This window comes from Periophthalmus magnuspinnatus, chromosome 4 (genome assembly GCF_009829125.3).
Source record: "Periophthalmus magnuspinnatus isolate fPerMag1 chromosome 4, fPerMag1.2.pri, whole genome shotgun sequence".
NCBI classification, from domain to species: domain Eukaryota; kingdom Metazoa; phylum Chordata; class Actinopteri; order Gobiiformes; family Gobiidae; genus Periophthalmus; species Periophthalmus magnuspinnatus.
In genome coordinates, this window is record NC_047129.1 from 9,612,232 (window position 1) to 9,631,733 (window position 19,502).

The 19,502-nt window shown below is 40.4% G+C and overlaps 1 protein-coding gene across 7 annotated transcripts; it reads right to left on the minus strand.

Annotated features, from left to right (window-relative positions):
• Positions 1 to 846: 846 nt before the first annotated feature.
• tcf3b (transcription factor 3b) lies at positions 847 to 17,964 on the minus strand. Of its 7 annotated transcripts, none has more exons than XM_033991978.2 (21): positions 17,395 to 17,964; positions 15,208 to 15,303; positions 14,132 to 14,204; positions 10,783 to 10,856; positions 10,223 to 10,295; positions 9,586 to 9,626; positions 9,371 to 9,503; positions 8,827 to 8,873; positions 6,293 to 6,392; positions 6,073 to 6,170; positions 5,909 to 6,002; positions 5,727 to 5,785; positions 5,525 to 5,600; positions 5,029 to 5,090; positions 4,743 to 4,940; positions 4,495 to 4,603; positions 4,276 to 4,420; positions 3,988 to 4,044; positions 3,287 to 3,522; positions 3,059 to 3,210; positions 847 to 2,946 (listed from the first exon to the last, which is right to left on the minus strand). In XM_033991978.2, the coding sequence occupies exons 2-20, from the start codon at positions 15,280 to 15,282 to the stop codon at positions 3,065 to 3,067; spliced, it is 1,896 nt and encodes a 631-aa protein (XP_033847869.1). In that variant the 5' UTR covers positions 15,283 to 15,303; positions 17,395 to 17,964; the 3' UTR covers positions 847 to 2,946; positions 3,059 to 3,064. The 7 variants fall into 7 exon arrangements, with proteins under 7 accessions (XP_033847869.1, XP_055077037.1, XP_033847872.1 ...); XM_055221062.1 differs by having other exon boundaries at positions 4,743 to 4,937; positions 6,073 to 6,167; positions 17,395 to 17,946; XM_033991981.2 differs by having other exon boundaries at positions 6,073 to 6,167; positions 17,395 to 17,945.
• Between the last annotated feature and the right edge of the window lie 1,538 nt (positions 17,965 to 19,502).

Below are 19,502 nucleotides of genomic sequence, written 5' to 3' on the forward strand. Positions count from 1 at the left end.
CACTGGAAAAAGTATAATCTGTCATCAAAATGGCACATTTATTGCTACATTACTGTTATATACAGGACAGTTCAACTATATATATTTATTTATATGTATATAAAACACGAGTGAATGGGAAGTCAGTCACCAAGCCCTCAGACTGTCAGTCCCACCTTCACTCTTACCGCCCTTAACTCAAAGATGACCAACAATATTTGAAATTGCATAGACCTGTTTTCCAAATGACCCCAGGCCCATACAAATTAGGCTAGACAATTGTATAAATACTATTTAGTTGCCAACAATTTGTGTGCCTATCAGATGATACTTTTTGTGAAAATTGTTTGGACATGGAATTTGTGAAATTTAACAATGAATTAGTGGGTTTAAAGCAATGTTTACTGAATACTAACGATATCAAGTCAAGACCATTTGACCTGTGACAAATGGCAATATTCATTACACTCATTTATTGTAATACAAAAGTAAAAAAAAAAAAAAAAAAAAGGACAAGTCCTCAAAATAGTCGTTCAAATCCTCTCACAAAAATGTATGTCTCAGAATTAACAAAACAAGAGAACTTTGCAACTTTTTTGACATAGGACTAAAAAAACTGGAAACCACTGCAGAGGGCTTGCACTCTGATATAAAGAAAATGCAGTAAGTTCTAAGGGGCTCGAGCTACTACAGAAAGTCACTTACAGATGCAATACTTTCAATTTATGTGCATGAAAAGCAATCAGCAACTCTTGAACCCTGTCATTTTAGTGATTTACCAACACAAAATGAACTTGTCCTGGACCCATGACCTTTAACTTAAACAGCAGTTTTAATCCAGTTGAAAACAAATGAATAAAAACTTAACAAGCTCTACATAACATTTATTTACTAGATACACAGAAAGAAAATCTCATTTAAAGATTTAAACCTCTTCCTGGAAACTGAAAAAGCATTAGGAGAAAGTCAAGTTGGGAATGAACAAGTACCTTTTAATCTCCAAGATAAATGAAATGATATGGTTCACAAAATAAACTTGTTTTCAATGAAAATACAATTTCAGGCACTGATAAGGTATCACTCTCCCATCATGACATCTTAAGTCTTGAGAATGAAAAGGCCACACTATTGATTTGTATAGGTCTTCATCTCTTTTGTAGAAATTAAACACAAAATACTCCCATTTGTGATTACATGTTGGTAAAATCATTTACAACATGACAAAATGGGAATAACATTACAATAATACTGTTTTGTTCTCATATTATAATTTTACCTTGCAACCAAATGTCAGAATCCACCTCCTTAAGTGTGCAGGATCCTGCCCCACTATAAGCCACTTGGTCAGGGCAGAGATTAGGAAAAGATGGACAAAAACGCCAAGGAGACAACAAACAAAAAAATTCAAGGCGATTAATATTTATGGTAGCTACATTCAAGAACCAGTTGCATAATGTTTGAGAAAAATCCCTTTCTGCATTTGCCTTGGTGTTTCACTGTGCTCACACCCCACAGTGGGACATGGACACTGCTCATAGGCCTTTTAAAATTAAACAGGAATAAAGGATACACTATACTCAATACATTTTCATTTATCACTGTTTGCCTTTTTCCACTGCCACCCACGTTCAAATGTTTTTTACAATTTCATTAAAATGTGAAATATCCCCTTTTTCAGCTCATCTACAATACACTAAAGTTCAAACTAATATTGCCATTTATGTAAAAAATCTACAATGTATAGACTAACAAAAAATATATATTTATATATATTTAAATCTGACAAAGAAACATAACTGAGTAATGTTAGCGTAAGTGAATTTACATTTCACACCAAAGTGTGGACAAACTTCATAAGAAGTCGAGCCTTTTCTGGGAATGCTCATTTTGTTAATGTAAGCCAATGTCGCACAGAGGCTAAACTAACTGGTGTAGATCTTAAAACCAAATAATTTGGAATTTCTCAAAATATATTTGATTCACGGGAAATAACAGCACCTGATGTAAAAGTTAGCAGGAAATCAGTCCCAATTCATTTCCATTGGCTATTTCCAGGGTGAAAAGGACTGAAATATGCAGTTTTTTAATTCAACCTTTTCCCCTACAAACTACATTTGTATGCTTGCAAGCACGATACAAAAATGACCCTAATATAAAGATTACTGATGTAATACCTTTTGTGGTCAGTGGAAAGTAAAAACAGTTTGTTATTGACTTATTCTACCATATGAATAATTTATCCTCTTTAGTCTGTGGTCTCCAGACATCTGTGAAAACACTGGGGATCAATCTCTGACTGTCTCTGGGCCAGGGTGTCTACTAGCACAATCAAAACATTGTCCTTTTCCCTTCTGACCCTTTAAACATGTTTCCCAATCTTCTGTAGACAAGATTATGAAAAGTAACTGAATAGGACAATAAACAATGGGCTTGGTTACATAACATATGTAAGACTGTACCATCACACTGGGAATGACATACATTAAAAATAATTGCTCATACATATAAGCAATCCCTCACAATAAATGTTCCTCGCATGTAAAGCAATTTGCTTAAATGTCAAATAGAAAACATGTAACAAATAGGCACAAATCCTTGATTAAATTTGTGTTCAGGTCTCTCTCTGGTCAGAGTACCTCTTGGCAGTGTGTAGTCCCAATCTGTGGCAGGACAAAAGTACTCTGGGGTTCCCTCCATTTGTGGAAACCAAATATGAAAACCAAAACGCTTTACATGTATAAAACAAAGCAAAACTAAAAAAGTTCTTCACATTTGAGTTTGTAGTTATGGTTGGGAGTGCGCTGAACGTGCTAAGTCAGTTTGGCAGTATGCATGTGTGCGTGTAAATGAGTATCTTGGGACTTGAATGGACAATACACATACATGTCCACATTTACACACAGAATAATGGGTGGAAGCAAACTGTTAAGGCCACATCCTCCAACAGGCTAGAAAACACCGTCAGATCTGGAAAAGGCAGAAATCAACATGGCATTAGCAAAGTGGAAAAAAAAGAAAAAAACAAAAAACAACATAGAACGTATATTCTGAAGGACAACAGTAATAGCGTAAAGCCCACCTTGTGTTACATGTGACCGACCGAGTTGTGGCCATCGCCTGGCATGCTCGGATGACCTCCTGAGAGCTGCATTTGAGATTCGCCCACAACACCAGATACCTTCTCCTCTTCTCTACGCTTTAAACATGCTGCCTTAGGGTTAAGGTTGCGCTCTAAAAGAACAGGAGGACAAAGCTTGATGCTTAACAATCCTACAGGTACATCACTGTGTGCTGCTGGCAGACTGACCTCTGACTTGTTGTTCTAAATTGAGGATGACGTTGACAGCTTGGTGCAGGATGAGGAGTTTGGTCTGAGGTTTGTCATGGCTGAGGTGCAGCTGGCACATTCTCCCAAGCTCCTTAAACGCCTCATTGATGTCTCGTACTCTGAGGCGCTCGCGGGCATTGTTAGCAACTCGCCGTTCCCTCTCGCGCTCCAGCTTCACCTCAGGGGGCAAGTCCTCATCGTCTTCATTACACTGACTGATCACAGATATGAGCAATGTGATGAAGCCATCAATGCAATTAAACACAAATGTTTTTAGGGCTAGAGAATTACAATCTCTACCCAAGTCACTAAAATGATGTGTGAAAATGACTGAATATTACAGGAAAGTGAAAGAAGTGGAAACCACTAAGTCCCACTGATGAAGAAAAAGCAGAATTTTCATCCCACAAAAGGTGGATATAATTCTTTTAAAGAACACTGCATGTGAATTTGTTGTGAAGCATTTTGTATTCTACATAGTGGTGGCTGTGATTCTTCATGGTAGTTAAATTTTTTGTTGTTGTTCACTACTAATTGGTGTAAAGAATTGTCACATGTTATTTGACTATGTCTGTCATTTTCTAGATACTAAAAAGTGTTTATATACTAAATGTAAGTAAACTTTAAATGCAGCATAAGCCCATAAACACAGAAAATTATTCTCTAGTAAAGAAGCTTACTCATCATCTTTCGGATCTGAAAGGGCAGACATCATCTGGAGGGCGAACGCCTCCTTTCTGTAACGTGACATGAGGGAAGGGTTTGTCAACACAGTTATAGCTTAACAATGACTGGGATACTAGTCGGGCACACACAAGTTAGCTTATGTTTTTAAACAGAATACATTAGGAATCCAATATGTATCAAATGAAATGATTTCTGTATGGTTTCACTAAACATGTACATTCCACCTTTGTGGGATAAAATAGCTGCCTTAATATAATTATGCTAATTTTATCCATTCTTACCTGCTGCGGCTGCGGGCTTTAGAATCCTTCTTCTCATCATCTGATTTGTCTGCCACTGATGAATTTTCGTCATCTTCCTTGTCCTCTCTCTTGATGTCAGAGCTGCTGGAGGAGTGTGTGGAGCGGGACATGCCTCCAGGGAGACCTACCACCGCACATAGGGGTTACACAGTGAACCATGCAGAAGAATTCAATATTATGCACTTATTTGTGGCTTACTGCTAAAGCCTTCAGGCTGCCCAGCTGACTGTGTGGGTCCAGATGCGTGATGACCGTGGAGAAGAGTGCTGCTTGGAGGAAGACCTGCGGCCTCCTCATCTTTTCCACCCTGACACAAAAACAATGGAAAATTCACAATAAGGTCTTTTAAATTCAAAACTTTAAATCTGAAGCGTAGGTGAATAAGTACAGACCATGGCCAGGTGACAAATTTGATTTCTTTTGCAAACAATTTTGAAATTACTCACCATTGCAGGATGTCTGTTGCTCAAAGCAAGACTGGCGCTGGGGAAAGCTGGAGAGAGGCCCCCAAGGGCCCCATTGTGCACAGCGGACAGCAGGTTGTGCATGTCGGGGTGGGCACCCTCCAAACCAGGGGCCTGGCCAACAGCATGACTACGCAGTACATGTATGGCCTCTTCTAAACGATCCTCCATTTTATTCTGCTACAACAGACACAAGATACAAGAATATTCAGTGAGATTGGTGTCCAATTTAAATCATTATAATGAGTACTACATAAGTATTACATACCAGTGCATGAGGCTGCCCTTCATAGCTGGGTGTGGTAGGCCTTTGCCACTGAGATTGAGCTCCTACAGAGAAATGTGCAGGCACATTGTGCATTACTCAACACCAGGTGGCACTGCACTCAAACTATTGTGCTTCATGTGCTTTTTATTCAATTTCCACCCTTTTTTGTAAGCCAAAAACAAGACTGCAATCAAACTGGCTACATTAAGTAAATAGATCTGATGCCAAAAATATGGCGGTTTATAACCAATTTTACTGACAAGCTGAGAGCAAGAACAGATTAGATTCACCTGAATTACCCAAATGACACAATTGCAATCAGCAACGAAACATTCAGCTTTAAATATGGAAAAGGTTTGTCAAGTGTGTCTTTAGTGTGAATCAATGTTTACTTAAATTAGTAAACATTGTGTACAATTGTTTTAAAACTTCACACACAAATCAACCCTACAAATACATAATCAGCAAAAACATATGCATGTGAACCTGAGAATACCTGTAATTCCCTGAGGAGACCCAGGTGTTGATGGGGCTGATGAGAAGTTATTACTGTTATGGTCCGACGGGTAAATCTGAAGGTTAAAAAAAAAAAATTGCATCCATAATTTAGTTTGCTTTCATTTCAAAATTGAAAGTATATATTTGGGGCAAACACGTTTACACGGCAAACACCAAACATTCTGTATAACAACACTTACTGAGGCAAGAGCTTTGCCAATTTCATCGCCTGAGCTGCCAGCGGTAGTGCCTCGAGTAGCTGCAAGCAAAATAAAATTTAAAAAAACCCAAAACATTTCAAATAAAGTTTGAAATCTACAGAATAAGTGGGAATATTGGTCATTCTGACAGTGACAAACAAAAACATTAAGAAGGTTCTCACCCATGATGCCTTCCCCGTTGATAGCGGGTGTGTGACTGTAGGTTGTGGGGGCTGGGTGAAAGCCGTTGACCTCACTGCCATGTAGAGGATAGTTCTGTGGGGAACACTTCATTAGGATAAATTTCTTAAGACATCTGATCACATAAGTATCCAGCTCTACTCACCATCCTGTCCTGTGGATTTAACGCAGAGAAAGAACCTGGCTGACCAAGGTGGGCATTGCCGAGCATGGCAGAGTATCCAGAAGATGACCAGGGATCTTCTAGAGTCAGAAATATTTGTAAATAAATGCAGCCTCATATTTAGTGGAGCACATATTAATACATTAAAATATGTTATTATCATTACTGAATTGTTTTGGCATCTACATAAGAGGAGCATTACCTTGCATGTAGAAAGAGCCTGGGTAGACAGCTCCAGATTTAGCACCAGGATATCCGCTGCTGTCTCTGGCATACTCATCACCAGATGTGGAAGCATACACCTAAGAACAGTGTAATAGTGCACAATTATTTATTTACTTTCTGGTTTCATCAATAATCAACATGAAAAGGGAGAATCTACAAGCAAAAAAAAAATCAATTGTAGCCGCATGTGGCCACAAGATGGCAAGAAGGAGCCCATGTGCAGGAGAGCCAGGCGCTGGGCCTGTGACGAAGAACACAGCGGCCATGGCACGCTGGGCACTGACGAGCAGATCCCAAAGCACAGTGAGCACTTCCTCTCAGCCCAAGACCCAGTGACACTGCAGCCCCTCCCTCTGACCAGCAGTATCAGCTACACACATACCATGCATTCAGCAGCAACACTCACTCCACAGCCACCGTCCAACTAACAACATGGCGTGTGACAACCAGGAGAAATATTCACTCACTCAAATGGACTGCCATAACAACACTGAAAAACAATAATACATTAAATACTTAAATAATGCCCATGGAAGTGACTTATTGTTCTTCAGTTCTTAAAATAAATCAGATTCGGGACGGACGCAGAGTCCTACATTTCCTGACACTTTGGTCCATCTTTCCCTTCCGTTTAGAATGGCGGAAAGAGGAAGGGAGAGAATGGATGCTATGCTGCAAAGAATGCTAATCCAGAGAAGGGATTTTTTCTGTAATTTGATTTAACAGGGAGAAGTGGAAAGGGAATGGAGAGATGCACTTCTAATTACAGAGCCATCTGCCTGTTCCTGGACCACATCCAACTCCACAGGCAGCTGGGCTGAGGAGAGGGAGAGGAGGCAGAGAGATGGGGGCTGGGATCCAGTCACTGCGAGAGGGAGAAGGAGAGGAGGAAGAGAGATTGCGGTGGGTAGGGGGTGGTAAAGGGGCAAGGGGGGCTGAGGGGAAAAATGAAGCCCTGATGATTTATGAAATGGTAGGGAGATAAGGGCTGTTGAGGGGGACAGGAGAAGGTAATCTAAATGACTTAAACAAAGCCTGATATGGCCAGGGGAGTGTGAAGGAAACAAGGGATTTAAATGATCACAGTTAATTCAGGGGAAAACATGATGGAGATGGCTTCATTTAACAATAGGCTTTGAGTTGTTCTTTCATGAGGAACAATGTTGAGTGATTCCTGCTGCTTTATACGTGAACAGAGCTCTACACAATGATGGTTGCTGCAGGATAATTGTATTCTCAGGAAGAAAAGGGATTTCTAGGGTAAAATCCTCCACTAATAGGGGTTTAATGTAATTCAGGTTATGACCATGCAACCATCTCTGCGCTAGAGGAGCGTGGGCAGTAGCAGGGGCCGGGGCTAGATTAACAAACTAAACTCAAAGCATTAACGCACAAGGTCTAAATGTGACCAGAGGACTGTCCCTCCACAGAGGGCTGCTGCAGGTGACACTTGGGTGTAGTTTGAGCAGGATACAAAAGTCCGAGATGTGGATGACAGGCTACATTTGAGTAAAAAAAATGCATGGATGTTAAAGGTGGCACAATGTAAGTGTAGGAGTGGATCATCAGCAGTCATTAATCTGGGCTCAGACACGGGTAAGAGGCCTCGCAGCACTGCGTCTCACAACTGGGTCACTCACAGGGGGAGGCCCACCCAGGCCATCATGTGGTAAGGCGGAGGCTGGCAGAGGGTGGGGGAGGGGGGGTTCACACACAAATAACTCATCATTCGGACTAAAAGCACGCAGCTATCATTCACACTGTGCCAAACAGCTGAGGTTTAGACACCCAGAGCAAGGGGTGGGACATAGTAGGGTAAACAACACACAGAATAGGAAACGTTTGTCTACAAGCACTGGACTGTCCAAAAATACTTAACTTTTCTGAATTATCAGAGTCATGCAGAACAAACTGCACATTTACGCCCAGATATAAAATCTTAAACTTTTGGAAACATACTCAAAATACTTGAATATTATTCATAATAGTTATAATACTAGCAACAATATTCTAAGTTAATCACAACAAAGAGGACAGCTCAGATTTGGATTTGGACACATTTAACAATAATTACGGTGACAGTCCATAATTCACGCCTACAGCTTTTTTCTAGAGCTTTCTACAGTCTCTACCACCAGGTACCACCACATTGAAAACTTCTAGCTTTTCATTCCGATGGAAAGTATTACTAGAAAGTGGATGGAAATTAACTTCACAATAGTGACATTAAAATGGCTAATCATGCCCAACTGAAACCTGATAGCAAATAGTAGGCTACATGAAACGACAAGTTTACCTCAAATTGCTAAAAACAAACAACCACTACCAGACTCTGTCAGACCGGGCTCAAGCCCAATATCACTGCCTCACTCAGTAATACAACGGAGCTGTCTGTGCATGTGTGCATCTGCAATGCGTGATCAGAGCCCATAAGCGAACAGTGTTAGCGAAGAGAGAAAGAGAAAAGAGAGGAGCCAAATGCTGTGAAGACGACCAGAAAAAAGGTCTCACCGAGGATGGCAGGCCAGGGGGTTTCCGAATCTTCTTTGGCTGAGAGTCTGTTCACCAGGCATAGAAAAAAAAAAAAAAAAAACACAGAACAATGTAGTACACTGGTCCACATGTGAGAGTAATACACACAATATACATGGTGTTAAAGCCCATGAAATCAGTGAAAAGATATTAGCAATCGATAGAGGTTTTTCTGTGGGCGATGTCTTTAGTGATTTTTAAACCTCTGAATGGCCAATATTCTGAGGCTGACATGTTGTAGGACTCATTCTTTTTCAGCAACATAGCATAACAACATAGCAGAAATTATTATCATCTCAATTACTGATGCCAATGCTGCACTACAGTCCTCAAACACAGCTTTATGTATGTCCATTACTCAGGAACTTTATTGAAAATAGCTATTACGAAAAAAAATAAAATAAATAAAAAATTATAATAATCTGTGTGTGTGTGTGTATATCCATCTAAAAATATATATATATAAAAAGAAAGACCATTACGCCAAAATGCAAATGAATGAATGTTGTGCATGTCCACCTACCTATGCTGCTCTCGGTAGGCCTTCTCCTTGGATTGTTAGTGTACGAGGGGTAAAACTGGGAGCTGGATTTCAGACCAGAGGGAGACATGGCATCCGGGCTTGGCAACGCTATGTCGCTCGGAAGAAACCCAGGCTACAGGACACAGGATAAATTAAAATCAATGCCATTATCTATTAATTAAAATAAATTTGGCCATGCATGATGACAAACTTACCTGGCTTCCAAATGGAGGGTAAGGTGGCCTCTCACTTTTACCTAAAAATAAAAATATATACATATAACAATTTTAACTTGCCCAAGACCAAATTATTAAACTTATGAAAAGTTGTCAGCATTTTTTTATCGCAAGATCCCCTATTTCAGTTCGCTCAGCTGCATAAAGCAGCCTGCCAGACAAAACCCTGGGGAAGGTTTCCGCGTCAATGCACCAACATCCCTAACATTTAACGAATGAACACAGACACACATGTAGACACATACATAGCTTGCCATGCAGAAAACACTTTTTGGGTCAAAACATTTCATGCTTATAAATTAACTTGCTTATTATTATTATTATTATTATTATTATTATCTACATATATTCTATTTATACTTACTATTAAATGGGTCTAAAGGCTTTTTTTAAAACAACTTTTTATTTTATACTCATGTGATATGCCTTTTTTTTTTTTTTTTTTTTTTTTTTACAAAGTTAAGGTAAAACATTGACAATTGTATAAAGGCAATAAAATGCTGTTTAGAACAAGGTGTAATAATACAAAATAAAGGCCCTGGTTACAGTGTGGACATATTGTCTTTACTTATTACTTATTTACCTTATTCCAATTAAAAGAATAAGAAGTATGTACCTGTGATGCCAGAACTGAGGAAAGGAGAGGACAAGGCCTCATGCTCGCTGTAGTGAGATCCTTCAGTGTAACCCTGGAAAAATTTATAGAAAGATGAAGCTCAGCGCTGCATTTTAAAAAGGAAAAGAAAATGCTAACAATCCCTCGAGGTGAGGCAGTTTTTGCAAGCACACCTAAAACTCTACTTTCTACAGGATCAATGCCAAATAAATCTACATCAGCTCCAGAGATTCTAACAGACATCCTTAATTATCAACTTGTGGTAATCAAAGCTTCCTGCATCTTTTTCACCCCCCTCTTCCTTGTATTTACACAAACTTGTGCCAAGATGGTTACGGTGAATGTAAAACCGCAATTACCGGTGGGCTTCAACTGAGGTTCTTGGCTAGCACGGAGCTGGCCAAGTATGAACTGCGAGCCAAGTTTTAGGGAGAAAAGAAATTGACTAAAAATCTAATTGCAAATTGTGCAAAAAGCCGTTTGAGTCAGTCGATGCAATGCATGTTTTAAGTAGCACAATTCAATTCTCTAACATTAAGAATTGTGTGTGTATATATTACCCGTCCTTGACTGAAGGAAGGACTGTTCTGTTCAGCTGATCCCCAGGACCCAGAGCCACTGCGCTCATCTATCGCTGAAAAAGATAAAACATTCAAACATCTTTGTTATTATGAAGGTCAAATGGGTAACAAGGGAACAACAAGTCTAGGCAGGTAAGTCAAAAATCCCTATGGTTAGGATGTCCTTTTCTAAACATATCATGTTATTAAGTAGGCACAGAGGAATATTACACAAATATACATAGTACTGGCTGCATTTCAGCAGTTATGGAGCTACCGTCTTACTCTCAATCTCAATCCATTGAACCATCAACAAAAACATAATTTATTGTTTTTTTTTTTTTTTTTTTTAAAAGGTAAAGAAACAACCCGCAAATGGCACAAAGGAAACACTGAGCCAAAAGACTAGTGGAGCAGAAAACTCCAAAATACCCCCATCATCCTTTTCTCCCTGTCTTCTGCACTAATGCTATCCAGGCTCTCTAGAGACACAAGGCTTAATTGCATGCTGATTTGCATAATTGTGCATATTAATGTGGCTTCCTTATGAATATTCATATTTAGTCTTTGATTTTTGCCTAATTAAAAAAATGTGTGTGAGAAAGCAAAAGAGGGCTGGAGCAAGTGGAAGGAAAAGCAAGGGGAGAGAGAGAGGGGTCCAGGCAGATCAGCAGCCGGCAGAGACAGAGAATGAGTGATGAGACTAACAGAGCGGTGCAAGCACCTACACGTGCTGCGACAGCCCTGATCTATGGAGCCGATGCTCGTGGCATCCACAATAAGGAGAAAGGCCTTCAACACATCAGCCTCAGTCACGGTCAGCACTGCCCAAAGGCAGCACCTTTGCTTAAAATGCCACAACAGTATCATACACACAATATCGTAACCATCTTCATCTTTTGTTAATAATCCTGTTGAAATGTAAACTCCAAACTCCACAGAGTGCAAACTTCATGTTTACTGGCTCACTGCAGCCTCCAAGACGCTGTGAAGCCCCATTTGGTCAGCAGGGGTGCAGAGGATGGAGTGAAAACATGGCGGAGCAGGAGAAGTCTGACAACATTGTTTCACACTTAGTGGAGTAATTAACTTGGAGCCAATTAAAACAAGGTGAAGAGCTGCTGAGGTGACACTGACACACTGCCAACCCAGGAGAACCACGCTCTGCCAAAAACACACATTTGTTTTGCAGTGGCTTATTTTTAAGAGCTATTTAGTGCAACTACAGGAAGCCAAAAATATTCAAATACATTTTGCTAAATGTTGCATGTTGTTAAAAGATTAATTATCTGATATCAAAAATGTGTAGTTAAAAATAACCAGGCTTGATGTCTGTACTCAAAGTATTGTCTCTCTGCTCAGTCTAAAGGTTGCAAGAAAATAACCATAATGTCAGGCTTTTTTTTTTTAAAGCTCAACTTCATTAAACCTGCTGTGTACAGTGCAGTGGACTGACACAGTGGCTCAATAAGTAAAGCACTTGTTCACTGTCTCAAAAGTTGGAAGATAAGATTGTTGGATAGAAGATAAAGTTACATAGGTTACACTTTAACCTGTGCATACTGCTATTGTGTCCTTTAGCAAGACATCTATCCTACCAGTATGAATGTGGTGTGGACCTGAATGATCAGTGGCGATGGCTCAAATTGGTAGCCTTGCCAGGGCAGATGTGGCTACAAAAGTAGATTACAAGGTGCTAAATAAATCCAAAGCATTATTATTATTATCATCATTACAGACAGCTCTGTTTCCATGACATGCAAAATTCACAATCTTGTTGTGATTTAGTGCTGTGTTTGTGTGTCGGGGGCTGGCCACACTGCCAGCAGCTGCAGAGGTGACAGAGGAGACGCCTGAGGCCCATGACCCGCACGGCCGCCCTCTCCCGACACACTCTTCCCGCTCACCACCACTCTGGCCACTGAGGAAGAGCCAAGGACGCCTAATGCAATTAGCACCCCTCTGAGCACTTTTGTGTTGATGAATAGAGGTGGTCTGGTCGGCCACTAGCTGCTCGCTGCAGTTCCCGCGCTGCAGGTCACTGAATATACAAGCGGCACATGTGACGTTAGAGGCGGTCGCTGCTCTGTTTTGGACATTATTTTTGGAGAAGAATCGAAAACATCCTCTTTATATATTGGTTCTTTTATACTGAATAACTTTTGGGCAAGCAGGGCCAAGAGTGCCATCTCAAAAATTGATATAAAAGAGGGAAAATGTCCTCAAAAAACAAAATCAGAAAAGAAGCTTATTTGTTTTAAGGTAATAATTGAGGCATATAGTTCTTATGAAGAAGTGAGGGGTGAAGATTGATGACAGAGTCCAAAAAGAAAAGTAATCCAAATTTAAAAAGTGGAATAGAGATGGGACATCCAGACACATAGGGAGAAGCACAGCTGCATGTATGAGGTGTAACATGTTTAAAGTCTGATATAAAACCGGGAGACCATAGGTTCATCTGTCAGGGCACACAGGACTGTGTCAGATTCTCTGGAGCAGCTCCTGCTGTGTCTAAAGTCCAGTTAAACTGAGGGTTGAAGTTGCACGAGGCTATGAGGCAGTCATTGTGACAGCTTCAAGTATCACATTAAAATGGGTGTCAATGACCCGGGGCCACACTTTTGGACATAAGGAGGGGCAGAGGAATTAACTCCTCAGTGCTGAGTAATTGCCTGCTGTAATAGAAACAAACAGGATTGGGCCTTTCCCTGGCTGATCCCTCTATTCACTGAGAGCTCTCTTCCACTTTGACCACTCGCGGCATGCTGGGCTGTTTAAGAGGCTCGGAGCTGTGGGTGAGGGACATTGTCTCAAACTCCAGCCATTTCCTGCAGATCAGTGGGGGTGAGGGCCTGTGCAGAGTTGGGGGAGGAGTGTTTTACAATTCAGGGTGGGGGAGTCGTTTCAAGTCCATAAGCCCTTTTTGCCTTTGTTCCTTAGTGGCCAAGTTCTCACTCTGGGGAGCACCGGGAGTGTGACTCCATTTCACACACAAGGTTGGCAGGGTGACAGAATGAAAGTAACACGGCTTACTAATAACATTCAGGAAGAGGGAAGCGCTCACTCAAAGGCCTAAAGGTGCCCACAGTGGTTCACTTGTGGCTGCTACTTTGCACTCAAAACACAGGAGAATAGGCTGAGGTGAGATAATCGGGTAGCTGTCAAAATACAGCATGAAAGCTTGATTATAAGCCCCACATCACAGCACCAACAAAAACAAAGCAAACGTGAGGGTATAGAAATAAGTTAAAAGAAATAATACCTGAGCCATCATTTATATTTGTGTTTTGAGTAAAGAAATGGTTTCAGATTTTGAATTACTATACAACAGAAATACATAAGCACTCACCTGATCCACCAAACTGACTGCTGGCAAGGGTCATGGGCCTGTTCTTTCCATTGGCTACTGGTGGGGCAAACATCTAAAAGACAAAAGGAAGTGCACTCTTAGTGAAGGGCAAGCACACTTCACACATTGGTTCAGGGGCAATAAAGGTATCAAGTTCAGTGTGTGAGACAGATTTGTGTCAACAAAGGCATCAGTGTCTACACGTACATTTTCTATATTCAGACAAAACATACAAATACTGTCAAATGGGTTTGATCCAATTAGTTTATAAATGTCTGACTAGAGCCAAATTAAAAAGCGTTCTGAAAATGGGTCATGGACAATTCACATTTCAGTTGAAAAATATCTGTCCAATAACTGAACCTTGTGTCAACTTTTATTTCTACTGGATTAGACTTGCCTAAGCTAACACACATGGCTGACCAACTACCAAACAAAGAGGAAAATTCTAGTGCATTCAGTTGTCAACAGTTTCAACCATTTTCAATGTTAAATTTAGGATGAACATCTGTTGATGGAAATTGGCAGCAGATCAATCTGACTGAGCATTTCTAACACAAACCCCAGTGTCTAATGAGGACCGCCCACATGCCCCTCCACAAGAAGCGCTCTACCCCGAGAGGTTCAACACTGAATGGAGCTCGAAAGCCAAAATTTGCCTTCAACAGTCTCCGTCTTTTTAAACGGGGTCCGCTGCTCTGTACCATTTTCCATACACTAACAGTTTTGTCCATGCAAATCTGACAATGGCAAAAATATAGAAAAGAAAGCAATGAGAACCTATCAATCAAGTCTAAAGCAAGTTATGCAGAATAGAATACCATTATAATTTGGAAATTTTACTTGATCGTTTTCATTGCTTTGTTATTATATGGCCTACATGTTCATCCAAAGAAATTTCATATAAGTCAGCACATGGAACGTCACCAATTGCGCAGCTACTAGAACGAAGGCCAAAAACAACACAATGAAAACAAATCACACTGGTTGTGCCCCTTGCCTCCCCCTTTCCCCTTTACCCCAATTTTGCCCACCTATCACCCCCCCCATCTCCACAAGCTTTGTCCCAGTCTTACCGCGCTGAAATCCAGGAGGTCGCTTAGTTCCTTGTCTGTTCCAACTGCAGCCATTCTTTGCTGCTGTTCGTTCATAACCCTTAGCCTTAATAAACCCTAGGAGAGAAAATGTGCGTAGACAGACTTTAGTGGCTTTGGCAAGAGCAGAAATGGTACAAGCAGCAGTTAAAGGTTCAAATCAGTCTACCTGCATTTTCACCTCACTAATATTAGCACTAAACCATATTTCATCTTCTCTTTGGCATAACCTAGATAATACAGATAATTATGACATTCTTGTTTTGATTTCTGGTTGGGTTGACAGCACAGACTTGTTGCAAAACAAAGTGTAGCCATAATAAACATATTAGCTCTTGTCCCACCCCCAAAAGCTCAAAATCATCAGAAGACTAACTCAAGCTGGAGGAGAGGAAGACACAACCATGGAGTAAGCACAAAGCTTTTAGTCAAATTCACTACAAAATCATCAATGAATTGTATTTGATTTTAGACCAAGTAAGGCAAGTCAGCCCATCACTGGTACATTGCATTACAGTTATTATTAGGATGTATTATTAGGACAATTTGTTAAAGGAAATAAGGGTGAAAGGCAAAACTAATGACTGTATGCTAACATATTATTACTAAATTACTGCAGGCAAGTAAAAAAAAAAAAAAAACTTGTCAAATGACACGGAGAATAAACACAGGATTTACCCTGTGTTTTGCATTCCAGTGTCTAGGGCCGCTGAGAGAGCGCCTCTCCACAGCTCACAGGAAACCAGCGATAAGGAGAACAGAGGCACTCGGACACCAACAGGTGGTGTACTTTTACAGCCTCTCTCAAATATGCCAACAGCCAAAAATATTTATGAATGTTCCAAAATCTACCAATTGCAAATTTTTAAATGTCATTTTCACAAAAATCACAAAATAACACCTAAACCTACATCAATCTTTGCAAGTTATCCCTTGGACAAACTAGGTGATGTAGGCTAGGCCGTTGAAAATATAAACATAAACAAGTAGCCATATTAAAATAATCCATTCTCCTAATCCGTACACTTGAGGAGTAGTATAACAAAATGGCATCTCCAGCTTCTGCTGGATCAATATTTGAAGCCTGCACATTAGGGGCCTTTGTCACCAAACACAAGCAGGGAAGACAGGTCATCCTACAATTTAATTAGAAGTTAGGTACCTGATTGTAACAGCTAAAGAAAAAAACAACAAAAAAACACAATATCTGGAGGTCTCTGAAAAGTTAACTCAGGCCTATATTACAGAATCATAATCCAGGCTACGCAAAGTATTCTAAAAACCCCAATAACAAGTCGAGGCATTGGTCTTGACTTATTAATATTATGATTTTACAGATATAGCCTATTCAAATGTCACGACAACAAACAAACGCCTGTGGTCCTCCTGTGAGAGAAACATTAAATCTATAGGCTACTAGAGCCGATATAAGGCCATTTGATCATGCTGGCAAAACCATCTATGCTGTTTACAATAAATGTAGCCTTATATTTGTGCTCAAACCCTGACCAAGTCATGGTTAGCGGTCTGGGGTGAAATAAACACGTGCGTAAAACAAGCTTGGTGTTTAGGACAAAGCAGAAAAGTTCGAGCAACTGATCTCTTTCTTTCTCATGTTAGGGTTCAGGTCGAGCATTAGGAGTTCAGTGGAGAAGATGGTGGGGGTGGGAGCAAGAGGAATTTCCTGCCAAATGTGCAATAAAATAAAGTCTAGCTGGTGGCCAGACACAGACACATCCATAAAGGGATGTTTTAAAAGCCACAGGGGCGTTTATTGAAAGTTTGTTTCCCCGATAGCAATAGCTAATAAGCTATGCTACATAATGTAGCCGAGACCTACAACACTTAACTTCAGCCAAAATACGGCCCTTATGGCGATATTTCACATTTTCACTAGGCGTAACGCAAACAGCTGAGCTACACGCCAAAACACAATGTAGGCTCATGTGGATGAGTAAAACATGATGTTGGACCGCTCGCAGAACAAAGGAGTAATTTCCTCCGTGGTCGCTGTGTGGAGACCATCATACACTTGGCTCGACACCTCAATCCAGACAAAAACTTGCGTCCCCCGCTTTAACCACACATTCCCGAAAACTTTTCGAAAAACGCAGGCAAAATTACGCGCAAAGAATGTGCAACAACACAAACATATTGTGCTTAGTTTACCTCAGTCCAAGCGTGTAGTATCCAACAATAAAAAGAAAACCAAGTCTCCTATTGGAAAAAACATAAAACTTCAAGAGAATTTCGACCTCCGCGCATGAAACGCATTGGGGCACTGTGGACGTCTTCCTTTTGTCCCGGTAAGCCCGCTTTTCACGCTGCACCCACGTGTTTGCTTCAGTGTAACAAGTCTGTGAGCAAACAAATCTATTATAGTAACTAATCTCGCGTCTTCCCTTTTTGTTGTTACAACTGAGATGATTTCATTCTTCTCGTAGACATCTTCACCACCTCCGTCCACATTGTCAGACGCAACAACGTATCCTTCCGCCCAAAGTGAGGGCCTCAACGCCAGGGGTATCCGATTTCAAACGCCTTTGAAAGATCGGTTGCTCCAACAAAGAAGAGAATGGATCGGTAATGTACTGTAGTTGTCTGAGGGACGAAACTACCTAACTGTAAAGGTAATCCTTGTTTAGTGCGAATAAAACCCTTAAAAGAAACCGCGCATCGAGAACTAGGTTATTTCGCGGAAGCCTATCGTAAGAAAGTTACCTGCGATTACACAGCAGCAGCTCGGCGAGATGGCACGATAAATGCGAAAGAGTACAGCCAATAGGAGCGCACCGTGGGGTGATTGACAACGCTAACGCCCAATAATCGCACGGAAATGGCCTCTACTCCCGCCTTCTTCTTGACGCTCACTTTCCCTGTGTATTCGGGGAGGTTGGCTGTGGGGCTCCGACATGCCCGCTGACATCATTTTAGTATGCAGGTTGCAGGGAACTCTCTGCTTTTATTTTATGTTGCACAAACTGTGGCCTGTCTAAAGGACCTTACAAGAGCAGTCTACAGTCTGTAGACATCATCAGTGTGTAGGTTATTTATTAACCTGTTTTTATTTATTTTTTAATGACAACTTGCTTCACTTCCGTACTTTACTAAGTAACCTGTACACTAGCTCTACTTTTGAGGCTTTGTTTATTTTCACCATTTTTCAAACAAACAAACCTGAGTGAGGTTATAACCCTATAATAGCCTAATATCTATGTGAGATGGGAATAAGTAGCCTTGAATAGCTCGTGAGCATAGCGCATTCATTTAATATGATCTGTTATTGCTGTACTTTATAAATACACTAGATAGATAGCATGCCTCCATGACCCTGGCTGCAGTTGTGACATTACATCTGAAAACAACACATTAGTGTGGAAATAACGTCCTGAGATTCATTGTTTTTAAAGGAGTTGGCAACCATCAGATCAACCCAGCCTGCTCCAGAGTCGAGTGGAAGACGAGGGGAAGCTATAGGACTCTTATGTAGTGCTCCTGGGATATTTCAGAAGAAATCTATTTCGCAAAAAGACTAGATGCGATTGGGTGAGGGCTTGTGCCAAAAACAGCAAACTATAGTTCTGTCTGATGAGGCCAAAGGTTGGTTGTGGATAAATGCTAAATCAAATTGGTGCTTTAAATATCACAATAAATATAAATAAAAAAATACTTTTCTTTTGTATATGAAAGTCTGCTGGTCCTCAAAGGCACAAGGGGCTTTATAGAAAAGTGTATGTAGGTGTTAGACAGCTGTTGTTTTTAACCTGAGGGCAAACCTTGTCAAAGAAAAGGGAAGTTCAAATGACCCCTCTTTGTTTCCTGTCAACAACCTCCAAAATCACTGTGCACTGTTTTCATAAAGTGTTTCTTTCTGAGACACAACCAGTAAAGAAGAGTCAACTGTTTACATGGCATTTATCTACCACAAATAAAATATAGACCTATTGGTAGTATTTTATTCACTAAACTATACTCCGAGTACCATATTAGGGTTGTGCAACAAAATATTCTTAAATTGAACATGTTTAGCTAAAGCTAATATATTTAGCATATCCTTAAGACTGGGACTGTTTGTAATGTTACCTGTGGGATAGAGGATTTACTGTCAATAGGACATATAGGTAAATAATCCATTGGGTGTTCTCCTGGGTAAAAGGAAAGCCTCTGCATAGAACATTAATTAGCCTCACGTCTTAGGAATGTAATGGGGTTAGAGCAAGGAAGCAAGGCACATGGTCCATAAATACCATTACACAAACATAAACAGAAATATACAC

What these genes read in the sequence shown, in the direction of transcription:
- tcf3b (XM_033991978.2), bottom strand. Translation starts at nt 15,282, where the DNA reads ATGAACGAACAGCAGCAAAGAATGGCTGCAGTTGGAACAGACAAGGAA. An exon ending in AAGGGCAGCCTCATGCACTG is followed by an intron (nt 4,941 to 5,028) that starts GTATGTAATACT and finishes TGTCTGTTGTAG; the next exon opens with CAGAATAAAATGGAGGATCG. An exon ending in TCAGATCCGAAAGATGATGA is followed by an intron (nt 3,523 to 3,987) that starts GTAAGCTTCTTT and finishes ATCTGTGATCAG; the next exon opens with TCAGTGTAATGAAGACGATG.